General features: G+C 45.7%; 1 protein-coding gene across 1 annotated transcript in view; it reads right to left on the bottom strand.

The window, feature by feature from the left end:
• Positions 1 to 284: 284 nt before the first annotated feature.
• tmem45b (transmembrane protein 45B) overlaps positions 285 to 24,929 on the bottom strand; it is a 49,794-nt gene continuing 25,149 nt past the window's right edge. The window contains exons 3-6 of the mRNA XM_043676945.2: positions 13,954 to 14,166; positions 8,296 to 8,480; positions 1,877 to 2,022; positions 285 to 1,311 (exon numbers count right to left, since the gene is read on the bottom strand). Of these exons, the coding sequence (XP_043532880.1) occupies positions 1,203 to 1,311; positions 1,877 to 2,022; positions 8,296 to 8,480; positions 13,954 to 14,166 (653 nt within the window). The 3' untranslated portion in view covers positions 285 to 1,202. The remainder of the gene's footprint in view (positions 1,312 to 1,876; positions 2,023 to 8,295; positions 8,481 to 13,953; positions 14,167 to 24,929) is intronic.

The raw sequence follows: 24,929 nt of genomic DNA, 5'->3' as shown, positions 1-24,929 counted from the left end.
TGAAGTGTTCTATCAGCCATAATCACATTAAAATGAGCAGGCCTGATGGGCTGAATTGCTTATTCCTGTTCCTATAGCCTGACCTCATGAGAACTTAGCCTATTTGAATGTCCCAAAAGGAAGCTTTTGGGCAGATCCTGTCTCTTTTGTAATTGCCACTGACAACATTATAATTCTGGAAAAAATGTACCAATTGCAGTAGTTTCATTTTCAGACCAAAATGGCTGGGGTGCATGGAGAGGACTGAGTGGAAAAATTTAGAATCAAGTTAGTTCACACAGTCATTACAATTCACTCATTTATTTAAAGTTAAGGTTGCATTGTTTTGGAGACAATGAGAATGCCAGCAATTTGCAGCCACATCCTAAAAGAAAATATTGAAGAAATCCGAGGTACTTCAATTTACATAACACCGTATATAAACTGGACAAGTAATAAAACTATTGAAATAAGTTAGAGACAAAAGTAGAGAAGTATTAATTAAAACAAGAGCGTGATCAGAATTCTATCAGTGGAGGATCCTTTCCTTGAATCTGCACTTGTCCCAGGGCAGTGAGGTTTACAGTTCATGCAAATCTTTAATGAAAATATTACATTGCTTATTGAGAAAAAATGGTATGAGGACATAAGGCGAATCCATGGGGGTGAGGGTGGAGGAGGAGGTTGGGGGGAGCAAAGACCGACACACAGTCTAACCTAATGTTTTAAATTCAGTGATTCAGTCACCTGTAAACTCTTCACATTTAACCCAGGAGATGCGATTATAGGGTGTTGGATGTCTGCACGTTTTTTTCCTGTTCCTGTAAATTCTAATATTCTCTCAAAGATTCCATCATCGAGGAAGGAATTCTAACTCAAACCCTGCTCCTGTCTGATTGCTGAAAACCTTAATGCCCCTGTGAAATCTACTCTGCTGGCAAAGGCAAGACTGACATTTCCAGACCAATCCCTGTCTGAGCTCCTATGCTGCTAGCCAGGGGTCATCATCAGTCCCAAGCTGCTGCTGCATGCCCCTTCTGCTCATTCTTACTCCCACTCCCATCCCCTCCCCCTCTCCCTCTCCCTCTCCCCACAGCAATCAGCAAATCAGCAGAAGGAAGCAGTTTTTTTTAAAGTTCACAGTTCAAAATAATTGGATAAAATTGATTAGCTTCTCAATGTTGATTGAGGAATATCTACGGGCTACTTCTCGATCAGAGTGTTCATTCCTCATCAGAACCATTCAGCAGATTGATATGAGAGTTCCTCTCTGAGCTCTTTAGCTCCCCCAGCTCCATTGCACCAGACTTGCGGGATTTTATCTTTACAAACCTACAAAGAAACCAGGAGATTAGCAACTTCAAGAGTAAGACGACCTGTGCCACATTCCACCCTCCCAAGGTTGCAGATATGCATTGACAGAACTCCTAGTCACAGACATCTTCAGTCTCGGAGTCAGTGTCAGTACCTGTACCATGGGTACTAAGACCCTTGTGGCATTAATTAGCCATCTCTAGTTGCCAGAGTTGTCAGAGCATACTCAATGGGCTGAATGATCTATTTCTGCTCTTATGTCTATGGTGTTATGGTGATAAAGTTTCTCTTCAATTGCTACAGTCCGTGTGATGAAGGTGTTGTTGGGGAGTGCGTTCCATGATTTGGACCCAGTGTTGAGGTCATGTTGGATATTGTGAGAGTGTTCGAGAGGGTGAAGTGGGGTTGTTAGTGACGACTGTCTCTTGACTAATGTTTCCTGTCACTGACACATTCAGCAGACATTATGACGATTTTGAAATGACAACCATTGTGTTTAGCATTTTTCTGTTAGTTCGACGAAACACAGTGTGTGCTGATCTGTTCCAACCCTGTTTCACACCCATTGTCAGTATGAACTCACCAGTACATCAGTGTGTAACTGATAGCCATGATAGTAAGTGCCACTACGAAATGCCAACAGAAACACAGTGTAATGAACATGATATTTCCATGGTCAGTTTCGTTCCACTTGGGTCCACCGCTGGGTGGATACAGCACAAAGCCAATCTGAAAAGAGCAGATACATCCATTAGCAAATATTGTTAAACTCCACCCTGCCCCAATGGAGGCACCTTAATAGGGGACTGAGTAAGGAGTGGTTGGCTCTGAATGTTTATGCTACAGGTCAGCACCCCTTTCTACCATGAGCCAGTTTTCTAGAAGTGTGGACAATGGGCAGAATGGTGGGCACGCAGAGAATGGAAGGGCTGAAAGTTTCCCCTTGGTCTGCTAACCCCTGAGACATGGGACCGAGGGACAGCTGCCTGGAAGCAGTCTCGCCTTGGCAGAGTGGAGGCACGGTTATCTTTATTCCCCAAAGGTTTGTAAACAAAACATTGCAAAAACATTTCAATTTGAATATTCCAGCATTTGCAAGAAAATGCAATGTGTCTCAAGTTAACATATACTCTTAATAATTATGATTATAAATTTTTATATGTTTGATATCAGTTTCAGACTGAGGCCAAAACATTTCAAATTAGAATGGACAGGAAGTGCAATAGATATTACGGTTTTCCCATATGTTTTATTCCTAGGTTCCTCAACACATTTTCAATTTTCCTGGTTTAGCTAACATTCTAGGCAGGCTTTGAGGCCTACCCTGCCTTCTAAGTCTCAGCTGCAGCTCAGCTCCCATTTGGGGGCTGACTGGAATTTTCTGAACCCAAAAGGTTTTGCAAATTCGTGGGAGGGTGCCTCTGAATGGATATGCTCCCCCGCCCCTTGCCTCACCTGCAGCCTGCAGCTGCTTCAGAGAAGACTCCAGCTAAAGCTTAAACAGGAGCCTCCCTGGTTCCCCTGCCACTCCCCAACATATCTCTACACCCCGCCAATCCCCTCTCCCTCATCCAGTTAGTCCCTTGCCCACAATCTGCCACTCTCCTCCTCCACACCTGCTACCTCCTGTCCCACACTGCACCAGCCCTGAGGAGCAAATTACTGCAGATGCTGGAATCTGTACTGAAAACAACAAATGCTGGAGATCATAGCAGGTCAGGCAGCATTTATAGAGAGAGAAAGAGAGAGAGCAAGCTAATGTTTTGAGTTTAGATGACTCTTCATCAAAGCTGAAATGAAGTGTGGAGGGGGCAGGATTGGAGTGCTGGGGAGAAAGGATGCCAACAGTTCAGATTAAGTGATTGGAATGTGAGAACAGCAGAACAACGGTGTGTTTGGACTGTCAGATTGGGAAGAACAGACAGTACCACCACTGGGGTGGGGGAATTTGAAAGAGGACATACTGACAGAGAATGGAAAAAGCGAAGCTAAAAGAAAGGAAGAAATGAGCTATCAACAACCTTTCTTCCCCAGCACTCCAACCCCACCCCCCACCCCCCCAACCCCAAACTATTGCATAAATGCTGTCCCCTCCACACTTCATTTCAGCTCTGATGAAGAGTCACCTAAACTTGAAGAGTCATCTCTCCATGGATGCTGCCTGACCCGCTGTGATCTCCAGCATTTGTTATCTTCAGTACAGATTCCAGCATCTGCAGGAATTTGCTCCTACATTGTGCTTAATCGACTACCATGTCTCTTCAAGGACACTGAACAACCAGCTGGTGAAGGAGCGGCGCTCCAAAAGCTAGTTCTTCCAATTAAACCTGTTGGACTATAACCTGGTATTAGAACATAGAACATAGAACATAGAAGAATACAGCGCAGTACAGGCCCTTTGGCCCTCGATGTTGCGCCGATCCAAGCCCACCTAACCTACACTAGCCAACTATCCTCCATATGCCTATCCAATGCCCGCTTAAATGCCCATAAAGAGGGAGAGTCCACCACTGGTACTGGCAGTGCATTCCATGAACTCACGACTCGCTGAGTAAAGAATCTACCCCTAACATCTGTCCTATACCTACCACCCCTTAATTTAAAGCTATGCCCCCTCGTAATAGCTGACTCCATACGTGGAAAAAGGTTCTCATGGTCAACCCTATCTAAACCCCTAATCATCTTGTAAACCTCTATCAAGTCACCCCTAAACCTTCTTTTCTCCAAAGAAAACAACCCCAAGTGCCTCAGCCTTTCCTCATACGATCTTCCTACCATACCAGGCAACATCCTGGTAAACCTCCTCTGCACCCGTTCCAGTGCCTCCACATCCTTCCTATAGTATGGCGACCAAAACTGCACACAATACTCCAGGTGCAGCCACACCAGAGTCTTATACAACTGCAACATGATCTCAGGACTCCGGAATTCAATTCGTCTACCAATAAAAGCCAGTACGCCATATGCCTTCTGCACCGCACTATTTACCTGGGTGGCAACTTTCAAAGATCTGTGTACATGGACACCAAGATCCCTCTGCTCATCCACACTACCAAGTATCCGACCATTAGCCCAGTACCCCATCTTTTTGTTACTCTTACCAAAGTGAATCACCTCACACTTAGCTACATTGAACTCCATTTGCCACCTTTCTGCCCAGTTCTACAGCTTATCTACATCCCGCTGTAACCTGCCACATCCTTCCTCACTGTCAACAACTCCTCCGACTTTCGTATCATCCGCAAACTTGCTCACCCAACCTTCTAGCCCCTCCTCCAGGTCATTTATAAAAATGACAAACAGCAATGGTCCCAAAACAGATCCTGTGGAACACCGCTAGTAACGGCACTCCAAGATGAACCTTTACCATCAACTACTATCCTCTGTCTTCTTCCAGCCAGCCAATTCCTAATCCAAACCTCCAACTCACCCTCAATGCCATACCTCCATATTTTTTGAAGTAGCCTACCATGGGGAACCTTATCAAATGCCTTACTAAAATCCAAATACACCAAATACACCACTGAGTGTTTCCACACTGTAATGTAATCTAATCTAATCTAATCTAAAAAAATGTAATCTAATCTAATCTACTGCATTCCCCTCGTCCACCTCCTTAGTCACCTTCTGAAAGAATTCAATAAGGTTTGTGAGGCACGACCTGCCCTTCACAAAACCATGCTGACTATCCTTGATCACATTATTCTTATCCAGATGTTCATAAATCCTATCCCTTACAATTCTCTCTAAGACTTTGCCCACAACAGAAGTGAGACTCACTGGCCTATAGTTACTAGGGTTATCCCTACTCCCCTTCTTGAACAAGGGAACCACATTTGCTAGCCTCCAGTCTTCTGGCACTACTCCTGTAGACAACGAGGACATAAAAATCAAGGCCAATGGCTCTGCAAACTCCTCCCTTGCTTCCCAGAGAATCCTAGGATAAATGCCATCAGGCCCAGGGGACTTATCTATTTTCACCCTTTCCAGAATTTCCAACACCTCTTCCCTACATACCTCAAAGCCATTCATTCTACTTAATTGTGACTCAGTATTCACATCGGCAACAATGTCCTGTTCCTGAGTGAATACTGACAAAAAGTATTCATTCAGTGTCTCCCCAATCTCTTCAGCCTCCACACGCAACTTCCCACTACTATCCTTGACTGGACCTATTCCTACCCTAGTCATTCTTTTATTCCTGACATACCTATAGTATTGTGTGATTTTTAACTTTGTACACCCCAGTCCAACACCGGCATCTCCAAATCAAGACTAACCTGAAGGAGTTTTGATCTTCCCTCTGACAGGAATTCTGGCTGTCTCTTTCACCGTGCACTTCTTTGTTGCTTTCCATTTCACAGCTGGGGTTGGACAAGGTGTTTGCCAAAACTTATCTCAGACTTTTCCCATATGGATTTCAACTCAAATTTCACTCCTCATGTTTTAAATCCACCCAGAATTACAAGTGTCTCCATGAGAGATGACGTTCCTCAAACTGCCATTCCTGCCATATCATGTGATCCACAATCAAAGCCATGCACCATCGTATGCGCACACTCGACTCCACTCTGCAGCAACATCGACTCACCTTCTCTCAAAGCTGTGCCGTTCCCCAGTTTTACTTCATCATTGTCTCAACAAAAGGCTGTTTCTTTCAGGCAACAAGGCGTGCAAGCCCTGGCAACTTATAGACTCCTGCGCCATCCTCCCACACTCTCAGACCCCATCCCCTCCCGTCACTCAGAACTGACCCTTTAATGTCCCTTAGCATCCAGCCTTTCTGTTCCCCAGAGGTTACTCCCCCCAACCCCAGCACTTGCTGTATTTTCACCATACCTCCTGACCTTTCCCTGTCTGAGGTTAAACATACTGTCCTAGGCCGCCATCTTCACTGAATTTGAGGTTTGTCATGATATTGATCTTTTTTTCCACCGCCTCCGTTTCCATACTCACTTCCACAGCCAGGACCCCTCCCACACACACCCCATTCCACTCATCCCTTCACCCACCTTCAGTATTCATCCTCCACTTGGATCCTTTCCTCTGGCCTTTTACCTATCCTCGATCTCTTCACTGAAAACTGCCAATGTGACAATGTCTTAATTTCTCTGCTCCCCACACCCACTATAACCTGTCTCCTTCTGAAATTGCTGCACTTCGTTCTCTCATGTCCAACCTAACTTTGTTAGCTTCCCAACACACACACACACACACACACACACACACACACACACACACACACACACCTGTCCCTTGACAAAGGTGGTGCCATTATAGTCTGCTGCACTGACCTTTACCTTGTCGAGACTGAACACCAACACTTGGACACTTCTTCCTCCCTTCCCTGGATCGTGACCCCACATCCGAACAGCAAGCCATTGTTGCTAGGACTGTCACCCACCTCATTATCTGCAGAGACCTTTTCCCCGACTGCCTCCAACCTTATAGTCTCCCAACCCCAGGTAGCCTGCTCTTTCTTCCTGCCCAAAACTGACAAACCAGACTGCTCCAGGAGGCCCATTGTATCAACCTGTTCCTTCCCACCGAGCTCATTGCCTCCTACCTTGACTCCATTCTCCCTCCACTTGTCCAGACCTTGCCCACCTACATCTGCGATTCCTCTGATGAACTCTGCCATGTTGACAATTTGTAGTTCCTGGCCCTAACTGCCTGCTGTGCACCATGGCTCTCCAATCCCTTTACACCTCCATTCCCCACCAGGATGGTCTGAGAGCTCTTGGCTTCTTCTTCGACCAGAGGCCTGAACAATTTCCATCCACCACTGTTCTCCTTCACTTGGCTGAACTTGACTGAACAATTTCTCCTTTAATTCATCTCACTTCTGCCAAGTTAAAGGGTGGCTGTGGGTACCTGCATGGTCCCAGTTCTGCCTGCCTCTTTAAGGTATGTGGAACAATCCTTATTCCAGTGGTACACTAGCCCCCTCCCCCATTTCTCTTTCTCGGTATATCAATGACTGTTTCAGTGCCACTTCATGCTCCCGCCAGGACCTTGACAAATTTGTTTAATCCAGTTCTTCCCAGTCTGGCAGTTAGATACACCATTGTTCTGCCATTCTCACATTCCAATCACTTAATCTGCACTGTCAACATCCTTTCTTCCCCAGCCCTCCAACTCTCCCCTGCCCCCTCCACACTTCATCTAGACTCGAAACATTAGCTTGCTTTCTCACCATAGATGCTGCCTGACCCCCACCCCACCCTCAATGGCTGAGATCTCGAGCATTTTTTGTTTTCTGCACCAGCCCCTTCCCCCACATCCCACCATCCCTTCCCTCCCCCACATCCCACCAGCCCATTTCCCCACATCCCACCATCCCCTTCCCCCACATCCCACCATCCCCTTCCCCCACATCCCACCATCCCCTTCCCCCATATCCCACCATCCCCGTCCCCCACATTCCACCAGCCCCTTCTCCCTTATCCCACCAGCCCCTTCCCCCTCAACCCACCATCCCTTCCCCCACATCCCACCAGACCCTTCCCCCTCAACCCACCATCCCTTTCCCCACATCCCAACAGCCATGTCTCCCACATCCCATCAGCCCCTCCCTCCCCCACATCCCACCAGCCCCTTCCCCCACATGCCATCAGCCACTTCCCCCACATCCCATCAGCGCTTCTCTCCCCCACATCCCACCAGCTCCTTCCCCCACATCCCATCAGCCCCTTCCCCCATATCACATCAGCCCCTTCCCATCCCGACCAGCCCCTTCCCCCACATCCCATCAGATCCTCCCCATCCCCACCAGCCATCTGGCCTTCTCCATCACATAGCCTTTCAATGACCTATTCAGATAAAATCACTGCGGAGTTGGATGATGTGAGATTTGAGAGTACCCACCCTACCTTGTGGCTCTGTACCTCCCCATCTTGGGGTGTTGTACTCCTCTCACCTTGGATTGCTGAGCCCAATGGCTAAACCCTGTCCGTGGAGTTGGAGTTGGCAAGTGGGGTGGGGATGTTGTGTGCAACTCACCTGCCAGAACCAGGTGCCCTGTAGAATTGCCAGACTGGTTCGGAATAACTCCAAGATGATGTTATCCCTCAGGAAAGCCTCTAACATAATGATGATGGAGCCTCCGAATACCGCGGTGAGCAGCAAGGAGTGGATGTGCAGATCGAGAGGGGGTCGGTGTTGGACATGAAAATAAAATAAAAAACCTGCAGAAAGTAAGGTAAACATCAACAAGCAATCACATGGAGCCCGATGTTCACGCTGCGAATCACACCAATGCTGATTTCCAAAACATGATGCTCCAGGAGCTGGAATGCTTTGGATAAAGAGTCAATATTTTCCTTCCAGTTCATTAGCTCTGATAGATTTTAGGTTTCTGTTTTGAAATCTGCTGCATTTATTTCTCATAGAATATGACCATGGCAGAAATTATAGTTTTGCCTCTGAGGAGAACTCATTTGAGGGGGTCGAGAACAGCGAAGAAGGTTACCTCAGAGTACAACGGGATCTTGAGCAAATGGGCCAATGGGCTGAGGAGTGGCAGATGGAATTTAATTTAGATAAATACGAGGTGCTGCGTTTTGGAAAGACAAATCAGGGCAGGACATACATACTTAATGGTAAGGTCCTGGGGAGTGTTGCTGAACAAAGAGACTTTGGAGTGCAGGTTCATAGCTCCTTGAAAGTGGAGTCTCAGTTAAATAGGCTAGTGAAGAAGGCATTTGGTATGCTTTTCTTTACTGGTCAGAGCATTGAGTATAGGAGTTGGGAGGTCATGATGCAGCTGTACAAGATGTTGATTAGGCCATTTTTGGCATGTTGTGTGCAATTCTGGTCTCCTTCCTATTGGAAGGATGTTGTGAAACTTGAAAGGGTTCAGAAAAGATTAACAAGGATGTTGCCAGGGTTGGAGGATTTGAGCTACAGCGAGAGGCTGAATAGACTGGGGCTGTTTTTCCTGGAGCATCAGAGGCTGAGGGGTGACCTTATAGAGGTTTATAAAATCATGAGGGGCATGGATAGGATAAATAGACAAGTCCTTTTCCTTGAACTGGAGGAGTCCAGAACTAGAGGGCATACGTTTAAGGTGAGACCGGAGAGATTTAAAAGGGACCTAAGGGGCAATTTTTCCATGCAGAGGGTGGTGCATATATGGAATGAGCTGCCAGAAGGCAGCAGCATGGTGGCTCAGTGGTTAGCATTGCTGCCTCACAGCACCAGGGACCCAGGTTCAATTCCAGCTTCGGGCGACTGTTTGTATGGATTAGATTAGGTTAGATTAGATTAGATTAGATTAGATTAGATTAGATTAGATTACAGTGTGGAAACAGGCCCTTCGGTCCAACAAGTCCACACCGACCCGCCGAAGCGCAACCCACCCATACCCCTACATTTACCCCTTACCTAACACTACGGACAATTTAGCACAGCCAATTCACCTGACCTGCACATCTTTGGACTGTGGGAGGAAACCGGAGCACCCGGAGGAAACCCACACAGACACGGGGAGAACGTGCAAACTCCACACAGTCAGTCGCCTGAGCCGGGAATTGAACCCGGGTCTCTGGCGCTGTGAGGCCCATTCTCCCTGCACATTCTCCCTGTGTCTGCGTGGGTTTCCTCTGGGTGCTCCGGTTTCCTCCCACAGGCCAAAGATGTGCAGGTTAGGTAAATTGGTCATGCTAAACTGCCCATAGTGTTAGGTGCATTAATTAGGGGGAACGGGTCTGGGTGGGTTACTCTTTGGAGGGTCAGTTTGGGCTGAAGGGCCTGTTTCCACACTGTAGGGAATCTGATCTAATCTAATCTAAAGAAGTGGTGGAGGCTGGTACAATTACAGTATTTAAAAGGCATCTGGATGGTTATATGGATAGGCAGAGTTTAGGGGGTTATGGGCCAAGTGCTGGCAAATGGGACTAGATTAGGTTGGGATATCTGGTCGGCATGGACGAGTTGTATATGTCTATGACTCTATTTGCTATTTTGTGTGATTTTAAGCTGAGCAGAATTTGTCATTTTTAAAGGGGACATTGGATTCTTATTTTTAAAAGGATGCCTTTGATTTAGGGAAATCGTAAAAAAACAGTTTCTTACGTTTTCAAAAATAAGTTCTGGAGAAGGGTCACTGGACTCGAAACATTAACTGTTTACTCTCCACAGTTGCTGCCAGACCTCCAGAGGTTCTTGAGCAATTTCTGTTTCTTTTTGCATCTACACAGTAGGTGAATTGGGGGTGGGGGGGGTGACGGGGTGGAATAGGGTGGGGCAAAAGCTTCCTTCCACGCTCCCAGCCAAATTTCTCTGAGTCGGTAGATGCTAGCTGACTCTCTGTGGGATCAGGGAACCTCCTGCTCCAATGATGGAATGCTACTGGTGTCCCAGGGGCTTTAATAGAGCAGGGGAGAGGATTTCCCTTCAGTTTTGTGTGCCTGAGGTCTAAAAATGTCAAATGTTCAAGAGAAAGTTAAAAATCACACATCACCAGGTTATAGTCCAACTAGTTTCTTTGGAAGTACCAGCTATCGGAGCGCTGCTATTTCATCAGGTAGCTAGTACAGCAGGATCATAGGACACAGAATAGATTAAGTGTCATACAACTGATGCAAAGTATTGAACAAACCTAGATTGCTGTTTAGTCTTCAATCATTTAGAATGGAAGCGAAGCTTTCGAGAGATTAATATGTAAATCCCAGAACTCCTTTCAAGTCACAGTCCCGAGATAATTTAAGGTTTCATAAAAAGAAATGACATCTCAGCTCAGGCAGTGCATTAAAGGTGTGAGGTTAGAATCTGTCTATATCCCAATTTTGAGCCAGACTGGTCCTGCTTCCAAAGTAGGAATTTATAAAATGTCACATGGGCTGATTGCGTACAGATTGTGGGCTTTTTGAACAAAATGCAAATTCAAATCTGCAAATGCAAATTCACCGAATAGACTTATTTATGTATGTGTGTGTGTGAGACAGTAGGAGAGAGAGAGGGAGTGTGTGTGTGAAAGTGGGAGAGAGAGGGAGTGTGTGTGCGTGCATGCTTGATAGAGTGTGTATGAGTTTGACAGAGTGTGTGCTCGTGAGAGGGTGTGCACGTGAGCGTGAGTTGGGAGGGTATGTGTATGTGTCTGAGAGAGGGTCTGTATGAGTGTGATTGTGTGTAAGAGTGTGTGTATATGTGCTTGTGTGTGAGTATGTGTGTAAGTGTGTATAGTGTAGTGGGGTTGCCTGTAGTGTGACATGAATCCAAGATCCCGGTTGAGGTTGTTCTCTTGGCTATCAGCCTCTATTCGGTGACTCTGCATTTGTTGCATATCCCAAAGTCCCCCTTGGAGGATGGTCACCCAAAGATCTGAGGCCAAATGTCCTTGGCCGCTAAAATGTTCCCTGACTGGGAGGGAATATCCCTGTCTGGCGATTGCTGTGCAATGTCCATTCATCCATTGTCTTAACGTCTGCTTGGTCTCACCAATGCACCATGTGTCAGGACATTCCTGCCTGCCGTGTATGAGATAGACAACATTGACTGGGTCACATGAATACTTGCCGCGTACATGGTGGGTGGTGTCCCCACGTATATGGTAGTATCCATGTTGGCACTCTGACACGTCTTGCAGTGGTTACTGTGATAGCGTTGTACAGTGTTGTGGTCGATGTCCTGAAGGCTGGGCAGTTTGCTGTGAACAATGGTCTGTTTGAGGTTTGGCCATTGTTTAAAGAAGAGAAGTGGAAGCATACTCTCTCCCACACTCTCTCTCTCTCTCTCTCTCCTGACACCCCCCCCAAACACACACACACACATATACACACACATACATTCCATTCTGTTCAAAATGCCCACAATCTATAGGCAGCCAGCCCATGTGACATTTTATTAATTCCTACTTTGGAAATAGGACCAGTCTGACTCAAGATTGGGATACAGACAGACTCTAACCTCACACCTTTAATGCATTGTCTGAGCTGAGATGTCGCCTTTTGTTTAAAAAACCTTAAGTTACCTCAGGAATGTGACTTGAAAGAAGATCTGGGATTTACATATTATTCTCTCAAAACCTGTATTCCCATTCTAATTAAAGATTTAACAGCAATCTAAATGTGTTCAATACTTCGCATCAGTTGTATAACACTTTAATCTTTTGCTTTAAATTTTGTGTCTTGTGACCCTGCCCCGGAGCAGCTCTCCAAAGACTTGTATTTCTGATTAGGTTGGTTATGAGGATTGTTTTGGCTCTTTAATTGGAGTACAATTTTAAATTTTGCAGATGAATCCAGATGATTTTTAAAATTTCTTTCATTGGATGTGGCTGGGCCAGCATCTGTTACCATCCCTAATTGCCCTTGAACTCAGATTGCTAGAACCAATTCAGAGGACAACTAAAAGTCACCCACATTGCTGGATGTCTGGAGGGACATGGAGACCAGACTGGGAAGGATTGAAGATTTCCTCCCTGAACGGGCATTACAAACAAGATAGCTTTACAACAACCAACAATTACATGGTTGCCATTAGGTCAACTTTTATCCCAGATGTTTACTGAATAAAAATTATACCATTTGTCATGGTCAGATGCAAACCCATGTCCCCAAAACACTAGCCTGACTTCTGGATTCCAAATTCAATGATGTTGCCACTACTCCTGTGTTGTTAATACTGAGAGGGCTTGGAAAAAAAATGCTAAGAGTCTTACACACTGGTGTGAAATTGGCAAATGAATTTTATAAGAGGCAAGTGCAGCATCAGGATGAATGAGGAGGTGAAACATGGCCAAGAAAAATCAATGTGTGAATTGGGTGTAGCATAATCTCCCAAGTAATTATTTGAGGAGAGAGTTATATTGTGATTGAGATAAAAATGATTTTAACATCAGGAGAACCAAAATTACCTGGCTCAGCAGTTCCAATAGGCCTCCTAAAGTTTGATAGTAATTGGTTACTTCAACTCAGGAGAGTTTAAACTCATCAAATAGCTAGGGAACCCCCAGGTCACTGGATAAGTTCAACTGAGGGTCAGGGGTCAGTGTGGAGCAAGTCAGTGAGGGTCGGGGTCAGTGTGGAGCAAGTCAGTGAGGGTCAGGGATTAGTATAAGGTAAGTCACTGAGGGCAGGGGTCAGTTTGGAGTAGAATCAATGAGGGTCACAGGTTATCATGGAGTAAAGTCAATGAGGGTCAAGGGTCAGTATGGAGTAAGTCAATTGGGGAGGGATCAGTGTGGAGCGAGTTAATAAGGGTCAGGGGTCAGTGTGAAGGAAGTCAGTGAAGGTCAGGAGTCAGTGTGGCCAAATAGTGAAGGTCAGGGGTCAGTATGGAGTGAGTCAGTGTGGGTTGGGGGTCCAGAATGGGGCAAATCAATGAGGACCAAGGGTTAGTGTCAAGCAAGTCAATTTGGTGAGGGGTCAGTGTGATGTGAATCATTGTGGGGAGGGGACAGTGTGGTGAGAGGTTAGTGTGGGTAAAGATGATGTCAATGAGGGCCAGGGTCAGGAGTCCATGCAGGGTGAGTCATTGAGGGTTGTTGCATTGAAGGTTTGGGGTCAGTGGGGTTGTGGGGGAAGCATCAGTACAATGTAAGCAACATTATATCCAGGACAAGTGCTGACCTTGTGAGCTAGTACACACCATGTTGTTGAAGTAATGGTACTAGGTGTTGTGTTGGTGGGTCATGGAGACGAGCACAGAGTCACTCACCTTCATTAAACACGGCCAGCGAAAGAACAAGACGATCTAGGCCAACAGGGAGCTGGAGTGAGGAATACGTCAGCATGTCCACAATCCCAGAAATGCCAAAGAACAGGTACATGGTGCTGTGCTGCCAGTTCATCAGCTTGACCCAGGATTCTCTGTCTACACTCAGTAAGTGTAGGTGAGGCCCATCAGGCACAAACTGTTCAGCCAGAATTCCTAGAGATAGATATGTGCACAAAGAGGAGAACGGAAATCTCTGACATCTGTCCATTGCTGATCAGTTAGAGCAACCAGTAGAACAGGGCACCATCTGAACTGTGACCAGTATTGGTGACCAGTCTCACTGTTGAATGTGGATTATAATTTCCTGTCTAAGATCATAATCAATTGAATCAGATCTGTTCTGGGATTGAAGATTTACCCTGACCAAACCTGTGCTTTACCGAGCAGGATGATTTCTGAGAGTCTCTGTGTAGGACAGGGAGGTGGATGCCTGTCATCAGTCTCAACCAGAAGAAGGCTTTTGACAGGATATGGCACACGTACATGTGGGATGTACTCTGCAACATGGGCTGTGGAGAAGGAATCCTCAATTGGATCAGACTGCTCTAACCAATCGTGTTAATGCAGTCTCAATCCACGGTGTGAATCGGGAAGTTTCCCGATCAGATCTGGAGTCCGGTGAGGCTGCCCCCTGCCTGCTGCCTTATTTTTGTGCTGTGTAGGACCTTTTGCCATGTCCAAGAGGAAGGACGTGATCCTGAAAAGGGTGACTAATCCGGGCAGCGGAGGCCTGCAGGTCAAAGCCTCCCTGTACATCATGATTTGGAGATGCCGGTGTTGGACTGAGGTGTACAAAGTTAAAAATCACACAACACCAGATTATAGTCCAACAGGTTTAATTGGAAGCACTAGCTTTCGGAGCGCTGCTCCTTCATCCCTGTATTTGTTGATTTTCTGCTCGGATCCGCTGCCAGTGGGCAGACCCATGAGTATCTGCAACCAGTTCGAACTGGCCTCAGCAGCTGAGATAAACCAAAGCAAGAGTGAAGCCATGTTATGCAGTCATAGAGATGTACTGCACGGCAACAGACCCCTCAGTCCAACTCATCCATGCCGACCAGATATCCTAAATTAATCTAGTCCCATTTGCCAGCACTTCCCTGTATCCCTCTAAACCCTTCGTATTCATATACCCATCCAGATGCCTTTTAAATGTTGTAATTGTACCAGCCTTCACCATTTCCTTTGGCAGCTCATTCCATACACACACAACCCTTTGCGTGAAAAAAGTTACCCCTTATGTCTCTTTTATGTCTTTCCCCTCATCCAAAACCTATGCCCTCTAGTTCTGAACTCCCCCATCCAGTGAAAAGACTTTGCCTATTTATCCTATCCATGCCCCTCATGATTTTATAAACCTTTATAAGGTCACCCCTCAGTCTCCGACGCTCCAGGGAAAACAGCCCCAGCCTATTCAGCCTTTCCTGATAGCTTAAACCCTCCAGCTCTGGAAACATCCTTGTAAATCTTTTCTGAACCCTTTCAAGTTTCACTACATCCTTCCAATCGGAAGGCGACCAGAATTGCGCACAATATTCCAGAAATAGACTAACCAATGTCCTGTACAGCCGCAATATGACCTCCCAACTCATGTACTCAATATTCTGACCAATAAAGGAAAGCATACCAAATGCCTTCTTCACTATCATATCTACCTGCGACTCCACTTTCAAGGAGCTATGAACCTGTACTCCAAGGTCTCTTTGTTCAGCAACACTCCCCAGGATCTTATCATTAAGTGTATATGTCCTGCCCTGATTTGCCTTTCCAAACTGCAGCACCTCACATTTATCTAAATTGAACTCCATCTGTCACTTCTCAGCCCATTGGCCCATCTGGTCAATATCCTATTGTACTTTGAGATAACCTTCTTTGTTGTCCACTACACCTTCAATTTCGGTGTATCTGCAAATTTACTAACCACATCTCCTATGTTCACATCCAAATCATTTATATAAGTGATGAAAAGCAGTGGACCCTGTACCAATCCTTGTGGTACTCCACTGGTCACAGGCCTCCATCACCCTCTGTCTTCTACCTTCAAGCCAGTTCTGTTTCCAAATGGTTAGTTTTCCCTGTATTCCATGCGATCTAACATTGCTAACCAGTTTACCATGAGGAACCTTGTCAAACACCTTACTGAAGTCCATATAGATTACGTCCACCACTCCACCCTCATCAATCCTCTTTGTTACTTCTTCAAAAACTTCAATAAATTTAATGAGACATGATTTAGTTGTTTGGGAACTAGGCTGATCAATTCTTTGTCCCCTTCACTATCAGGACAGATGACGTGAAGGTGCTGGGAATGTGGTTCAGAGAGGCTGGGGCGTGTGCAAAAACCTGGGAGGAGCCTACTGCCAAGATGGGGCAGAAACTAAGAGAATGGGAGTATCACTCCCTCCCTATTGCAGGTGCAAACTTGGTCATCAGGAGTGGGGTACTCTCAGTATTCTTGTACGTGACGTAGATTACTTACAGTGTGGAAACAGGCCCTTCAGCCCAACACGGCCACACCAACCCACCGAAGGTCAATCCACCCAGACCCATTCCTTTACATTTACCCTTTCACCTAACACTACAGGCAATTTAGCATGGCCAATTCACCTAACCTGCACATTTTTTGGACTGTGGGAGGAAACCCACGCAGACATTGGGAGAATGCACAAACTCCACACAGAGAGTCGCCTGAGGCGGGAATTGAACCCAGGTCTCTGGCGCTGTGAGGCAACAGTGCTAACCACTGTGCCACCGTGCCTTGGGTGTAGGTCTTGCCTATTCCAGGAGCCTGCACTCCTGCAGTCACCTGAGCCATCTTCTACATCATCTGGAGGTCAAAGATGGACTGTGTAAGGGGGGGGGGTAAGAATATACCCAATGTTGCCCTCACCCTGACGGCCTCCTTTGCTATGTAAATACTAACTTTCACTACGTATTGATGTTCTATGTGTCCCCAGTGTTACGAAGGATAGGTCTGTCCTTGTTAGTGTGGAACACTCCAAGTAGTTCGAGCATTCAGTATCATCAGTCCTTCATGGTAAAATAAACATCTTTGATCACAAGTCCATCAGAAAGTGGTCAGCACTTAGTATCTTTGAGATCCTGTGGGAAAAGGAGAGGGTGAACCCTGTTGGGTTGTTCCCTGAGCAGAATCTCAAAGCCATTTGGCAGAATGCCTCATCACCAGAACTCTCCCGAAAGCACCAAGATGTAGCTTTGCTGGTTGTGAGAAGGGCTTTACCCATCAGATCCTCATGCCCAGTTTCTGTGCACCACTGCGCACTGCCCTTGAAGCAGCTGTGGGGGTGGGTTGTTAGATACTGTCACACATTTCTGTGCCTTTGCAAAGAAAGTGTGGAGAAAGATGCAGCGGTTTCTGTTGAGGTTAATCCCAAGCAGCTCCATGATGCAGGGTGCTGTGCTCTACAGGCTGCTCCCTGTGACACACACCAAGACAAACATCGACTGCACCTGGTGGGGCATCAACTCAGTGAAAGAAGCTCTTTGATCTGCCCAAAACATGTTGGTCTTCCAGAGCAAAGGGTTGACCTTGACCAAGTATTGCAGACTGGCACATTCCAAGGTCCAGGCCAAGTGCTGAGGGATGCACTAAAACACGGGGCAGCTGGCACCAAGGTGCAGTGGGGAAAGATCACCACCAGGGTCTTACTGCCAAAGTGTAACCAGGGTCCATTCAGTTGTCAGACCCTCTTGATGCCTCGAAATGAACATAAATAGTTTCCTGCATAATTACTTTGTTTTTGCAACTGGAGAGAACCTTTGAGAAATTTGAAAAATTTCAACATTTTCGTTATTTTTTGTCTCTGCAGACACTGTACAGAACTCATTGTTATATGTACTTGTGATGATATTTGATGAATAAACTATATTTGGAAGTAAAAAATGCTACCGAAAACTGATTGCTCTGAGTTTCTCACTGATGGAGGAAGAAACTGAAGTGTTTCCTTGCCCTTGTGGGTGTGGTACATGGTGATGGACAGCCTGTGCTCATTGTTATGCTCACACAATACACCATGAGCCAGAAGAATGTATTATTGAAGTCTCAGTTTGAAATGGACACTTCCCAATCAAACAAAATGGAGTAATCAGGTCAGGTGACCATTTCTTTCATGACAGTGATGAAAATAATTAATGTGGAAATTATCCTTCCTGTAACTAATGCCAAATTTGAAAGACTGCTCTCACAGTACTGTTTCTGACTCTTTTACTCTTGATTTGAAACGCAGAGACTGGATGGAAAAGCTTTAGTTTATCAAAGACGGTAGGTGGATCAGCAAGACCTGAACTCCGTTTCCTGGGCCAAATGGCCAAACCATCAGAAAAAAAAACTGATGGAAACAGTACTGTGATCACCTGACCGAGGCCAGATTTCCATTCCAGAAGTTCAGGAAGAACATATCCTAAATGAACCAGAACCAAGGTTACGAAAAAGGGAAAGAATCTGCTGGAGGCAGAGACTCAACTTGGTCTTAAACTCTGTACCTGAGGAGCCAGACCACAGCTTCTGGGTTTTCAATAATTGTCCTGGATCCCAATAATTTCCTGGAGATTGTTACAATGTCCACAGATTCATTTGTGCTGAGTTCACATTTCTTTAAATGGTAAAGTCATGATTGTCTCTGATATATATGGGCGGTACGGTGGCACAGTGGTTAGCACTGCTGCCTCACAGCGCCAGAGACCCGGGTTCAATTCCCGCCTCAGGCGACTGACTGTGTGGAGTTTGCACGTTCTCCCCGTGTCTGCGTGGGTTTCCTCCGGATGCTCCGGTTTCCTCCCACAGTCCAAAGATGTGCAGGGTCAGGTGAATTGGCCACACTAAATTGCCTGTAGTGTTAGGTAAGGGGTAAATGTAGGGGTATGGGTAGGTTTCGCTTCGGCGGGTCGGTGAGGACTTGTTGGGCCGAAGGGCCTGTTTCCACACTGTAATGTAATGTAATCTAATCTAATCTAATATCAGAGAGAGAGAGAGAGAGAGCCGTGGTGGTTTAACCTGAGTGTCACCATGTCACAGATAAGGGGAGGGGTTGAGAAAGGAAGTACTTCAATGGTGACCTCACCATGAATCTGTGCTGTTGGTGTCGCAAACCAGCTGCCCAGCCAACTGAGCCACCTGACTCCAACAATACCCAGACAGGGACGTGAACCCTGGAACCTACGAGTGAAAGTCTGGTGTTTTACTGACTGAACTCCCCAGGCACCTTCTTAACATGTTTCTTTAACCCTTCCCAAAATTACAGCTGATTACCCTTGAATTAAACCAAGATTTAGGAAGCATAGAGTTGGGAAGGAAACTGTAGGGGATGGGCACAATTGAAATGTGGAGCTTATTCAAGGAATAGCTACTGTGGGTCCTTAATAAGTATGTACTTGTCAGGCAGAGAGGAAGTTGTTGAGCAGGGGAGCCATGATTTATGAAGAAAGTTGAATCTCTTGTCCAGAGGAAGAAGAAGGTTTATGTTAGGATGAGATGTAAAGGCTCAGGTTAGGGCGCTTGAGAGTGACAGGTTAGCCAGGAACGACCTAAGAAAAGAGTTAAGTAGAGCCAGGAGGAGACATGAGAAGTTGTTGGCAGATAGGATCAAGGAAAACACTAAGGCTTTCTATAGGTATAGCAGGAATAAAAGAATGACGAGAGTAAGATTAGGACCAATCAAGGACAGTAGTGGGAAGTTGTGTGTGAAGTCAGAGGAGATAGGGGAAGCACTAAATGAATATGTTTTGTCAATATCCACACTGGAAAAAGACAATGTTGGCGAAGAGAAAACTGAGATACAAGCTAGATGGGATTGAGGCTGACAAGGAGGAGGTGTTAGCATTCTGGAAAGTGTAAAAATAGATAAGTCCCTCAAGCTAGATGGGGTTTATCCTAGGATTCTCTGGGAAGCCAGGGAGGATATTGCCAAGCCTTTAGCTTTGATCTTTATATCATCATTGTCTACAGGAATAGTGCCAGAAGACTGGAGGATAGCAAATGTTGTTTGCACCATCCTCATGGACTGTCCTACCTGCCAATCATCCTTCCCACCTATCTGCTCCACCCTTCTCTCTGATCTATCACCTTCATCCCACCCCCACCAACCTATTATACTCTTTGCTATCTTCTCCCCAGCCCCAACCCCCTCCCATTTATCTCTCCACCCCGGAGGCTTCCTGCCTTCATTCCTGATGAAAGACTTTTGCCCGAAACGTCGATTTTCCTGCTCCTCGGATGCTGCCTGACCTGCTGTGCTTTTCCAGCACCACTCTCATCTCAACTCTGATTTCCAGCATCTGCAGTTCTCATTTTTGCCTAGCAAATGTTGTTCCCTTGTTCAACAAGGGGAGTAGAGACAACCCTGGTAATTATAGACCTGTGAACCTCACTTCAGTTGTGGGTAAAGTGTTGGAAAGGGTTATTAGAGATAGGATTTATAATCATCTAGAAAGGAATAAGTTGATTAGGGATAGTCAACATGGTTTTATGAAGGGTAGGTCATGCCTCACAAATCTTACTGAGTTCTTTGAGCAGGTAACCGAACAGGTGGATGAGGGTAAAGCAGTTGATGTGGTGTATGTGGATTTCAGTAAGGTTCCCCACAGTAGGCTATTGCACAAAATACAGAGGCATGGGATTGCGGGTGATTTAGCAGTTTGGATCAGAAATTGGCTAGCTGAAAGAAGACAGATGGTTGATGGGAAATGTTCATTCTTGAGTTCAGTTACTAGTGGTGTGCTGCAAGGATCTGTTTTGGGTCCACTGTCGTTTGTCATTTTTATAAACAACCTGGATGAGGGCATAGAAGAATGAGTTAGCAAATTTGCAGATGACACTAAGGTCAGTGGAGTTGTGGATAGTGCTGAAGGATTTGTAGGTTACAAAAGCTGCAGAGCTGGGCTGAGAGGTGGCAACTGGAGTTTAATGCGGAAATGTGTGAGGTGATTCAGTTTGGAAAGAGTAACAGGAAAGCAGAGTACTGGACGAATGGCAAGATTCTTGGTAGTGTAGATGAGCAGAGAGATCTCGGTGTCCATGTACATAGATCACTGAAAGTTGCCACCCAGCTTGATAGGGTTGTTAAGAAGGCTTACAGTGTGTTAAGTTTTATTAGTAGAAGGATTGAGTTTTGGAACCATGAGGTCATGCTGCAGTTGTACAAAACTCTGGTGCGGCCACACTTGGAGTATTGTGTACGGTTCTGGTCACCACATTATAGGAAGGATGTGGAAGCTTTGGAAAGGGTTCAGAGGAGATTTACTAGGATGGTGCCTGGTATGGAGGGGAGTCTTATGAGAGAAGGCTGAGGGACTTGAGGCTGTTTTGTTCGAGAGAAGAAGGTTGAGAGGTGACTCAATTGAGACATATAAGATAATCAGAGGTTTGGATGGTGATGGCTAGCACGAGGGGCATAGCTTTAAATTGAGGGGTGATAGATATAGGACAGATGTCAGAGGTGGTTTCTTTACTCAGAGAGTAGTAGGGGTGTGGAATACATTGCCTGCAACAGTCGTAGACTCGCCAACTTTAAGGGTATTTAAATGGTCATTGGATAGACATGTGGATGAAAATGGAATAGTGTAGGCTTCAGATTGGTTTCACAGGGCGGTGCAACGTTGAAGGCTGAAGGGCCGGTATTGTCCTGTAATGTACTATATTCTATGCTCTAAACCCTCATCCTGCCCTGCACCATGGGAACACTCAGAATCTGCATTGTTTTGGGAGAACCCCTGGGCATTGTTTTCAAAACTAATGTGTTTCTATTCACAAATAGGATGTGAATATATTGCCCCTTCCTGGTTGGCCTTCAGAAGGTGATGGTGAGCTCCTTTCTTGAACTGCTGCAGTCCACATGCTGTAACCATAACATCCATAGGGAGGGAATTCCAGGATTTTGATCCAGCAATATTGAAGGAACAGCAGTATATTTCCAAGTCACGCTGATGAGTGGCTTGGAGGGGAACTTGCAGGTGAAGGACTTCTCATGTATCTGCTGCCCTTGTCTTTCTGGCTGGTAGTGTTCGTGAGTTTGAAAAGTGCTGTCAAAGGAACTTTGGTGAGTTTCTGCAGTGCATCTTGTAGATAGTACACACTGCTGCTACTGACCATCTGTATTGGAGGGAGTGCATGTTGTGCCAATCAAGTGGGCTGCTTTGTTCTAGATGGTGCCAAGCTTCTTGAGTGTTATTCAAGCTGAACCCATCCAGGCAAGTGGGAAATATTCCATCACATCTCTGGCTTGTAAATGGTGGATAGGCTTTGGGAAGTCAAAAATTGACAGATTCTCACCTCACCTCTGGAATTCAGCTCTTTTGTTCTTGTTTGAACAAAGGCTGTCATGAGGTCAGGAGCTGAGTAGCCCAGCAGAACCCAAACTGGGCGTCTGTAAGCAGATTATTGTGAGCAAGTGCTGCTTGACAGCACTGAGAAAATGCTGATTGGGCAATAATTGGCGAGGTTGGAGTTGTCCTGCTTTTTGTGTGCAGGACATAACTGGGCAATTTTCTGCATTTTCAGGTATATACCAATGTTGTAGCTATCCTGGAACAGCTTGGCTAGGAGAGTGGCAAGTCTTGGAGCACAAGTCTTCAGTACTATTGTCAGAATGATATCAGGACCTTTGCAGTAACCAATGCCTTCATATCAGTAACTGTTTCTTGCTATCAAGTGGAGTGAATCAAATTGGCGGAAGACTGGTGTCTGTGATGCTGAGGACCACTGGAGGAGGCCAAAGTGGATCATCCATCTGGCACTTCTGGCTGAGAATTGCTGCGAAGGCTTCAGCCTTATCTTGTGATGTGCTGGGCTCTTCCATCATTGAGAGTGGAGACATTTGTAGAGCCAAGGCCTCCAGGGAGTTGTTGGATTTTCCACCACCATTCACAATTGGATGTGGCAGAACTGCATAGCTTTGATCTGATCTGTTGGTTGTGGGCTCGTTTCGCTCTGTCTATCACTTGCTGCTTATACTGTTTGGCTCACATGTAGTCCTGTCTGGTAGCTTCACCAGGTTGATACCTCATATTTAAGTATGTCTGGTACTGCTCCTGGCATGTCCTCCTGCACGGTCCATTGATCCCCTGGCTTGATGATAATGGTTGAGTGCGAGATATGCTGGGCTGTGAGGTTACAGACTGTACTGGTGTACAATTTTGCTTCTGTTGACGGTCCATAGCACCACATGGATGGCAAGCCTTGAGTAGCTAGATCTATCCCATTTAGAACGGTGATAGTGTCACACAACACGGAGTATATCCTCAATGTGAAGGCAGGACTGTGCTTGATTTCTCTTATCAATACTGAATGTAGATTTCTCCAGCTTCCTCATTTCCCCTTCCCCCACCTTATCTCAGTCCCAACCCTCAGATTCAGCACCGTCCTCTTGACCTGCAATCTTCTTCCTGACCTCTTCGCCCCCACCTCCTCTCCGGCCTATCATCCTTACCCTCACCTCCTTCCACCTATCGTATTCCCAGCGCCCCTCCCCCAAATTCCCTCCCCCCTACCTTTTATCTCAGCCCGCTTGGCTCACCAGCCTCATTCCTGAAGAAGGGCTTATGCCCGAAACGTCGACTCTCCTGTTCCCTGGATGCGGCCTGACCTGCTGCGCTTTTCCAGCAACACATTTTCAGCTCTGATCTCCAGCATCTGCAGACCTCACTCTCTCCTCTATGTCCATGTTTAACCTGAAGCCACAAGACTTCATGGGGTCCAGAGTCAATGTTGAGGAGTCCCAGGGAAACCCCGTTGTGATTTGTATACCATTATGCTGTCACATATGCTGGGTCTGGCCTGCTAGTGGGAAAAGGTGTATTCTTCTGAAGCAGTGTCACTTGACTCGAAATGTTAACTCTGTTTTCTTTCCACAGATGTTGCTAGATCTGTTGAGTTTTTCCAGTTATTTCTGTTTTTGTTCTGAGGTCCAATTCCATGATTACACAGGAGTAGACCATTCAGGTCCTCAAGCATGTTCAACCATTTAATAAGCCCATGGCTGATCTGTGGCATCTAACTCCATAAACCTGTCTTTGGCCCACATATCTTAATACCTTTGCTTAACAAATGTTTATCTATCTCGGACTTAAAATTAACAACTGATCCAGAATCCACGGTTATTTGTGGAAGGTCCTTCCAAACATTAACTGTCATTTGTGTGGAAGTGCTTACTAACATCTTTCCAGAACAAGCTAAGCAATTCTTAGACTGTACACCCCAGTTCTAGAATCTCTAACCACTGGAAGTACTTTATCTTTAATTACCCTGTTTTTTCCTGTTAGTATCTTGAAGAGTTTGATCAGATCACACCTTAATCTTCTAAATTCTAGAGAAAAATGTCCTAATTTGTATTATCTCTCCTCATAACATAACCAGAGCATAATCAAGGTAAACTTGTATTATACTCTCTCTGAGGCCAATATTTGCTTCCTCAGGTGTGATACCCAGATCTGTTCACAGTACTCCAAGTTGGTCTACCCAGAGTTTTGTATAACTGTAGAATAACGTCTGCATCCTTATATTCCAGTGCTGTAGATATAAAAGCCAGCATTCTATTAGCTTTCCAGACTATTTTATACACATATTTGGGACATTGTAAAGATCTATGCACCCGAGTCCCCAGGTCTCCTTGGACATCCACTGCATAGAACATAGAACATAGAACATTACAGCACAGCACAGGCCCTTTGGCCCTCAATGTTGCACCGACCTTTGAAATTAATCTGATGCTCATCTAACCTACACCAATTCATTATTATCCATATGTATGCCCAATGCCCATTTAAACGCCCTTAACGTCAGCAAGTCTACTCCTGTTGCAGGCAAGCCATTCCACATCCCTACTACTCTCTGAGTAAAGAAACTACCCCAATTTCTGTCCTAAATCTGTTATCTCTCACTTTAAAACTATATTTCCTTGTAC

This window comes from Chiloscyllium plagiosum, unplaced genomic scaffold (genome assembly GCF_037043375.1).
Source record: "Chiloscyllium plagiosum isolate Xiang-an unplaced genomic scaffold, Cpla_swu_hap1 HiC_scaffold_29, whole genome shotgun sequence".
NCBI classification, from domain to species: domain Eukaryota; kingdom Metazoa; phylum Chordata; class Chondrichthyes; order Orectolobiformes; family Hemiscylliidae; genus Chiloscyllium; species Chiloscyllium plagiosum.
This window is presented reverse-complemented; position numbering and strand designations above follow the sequence as displayed.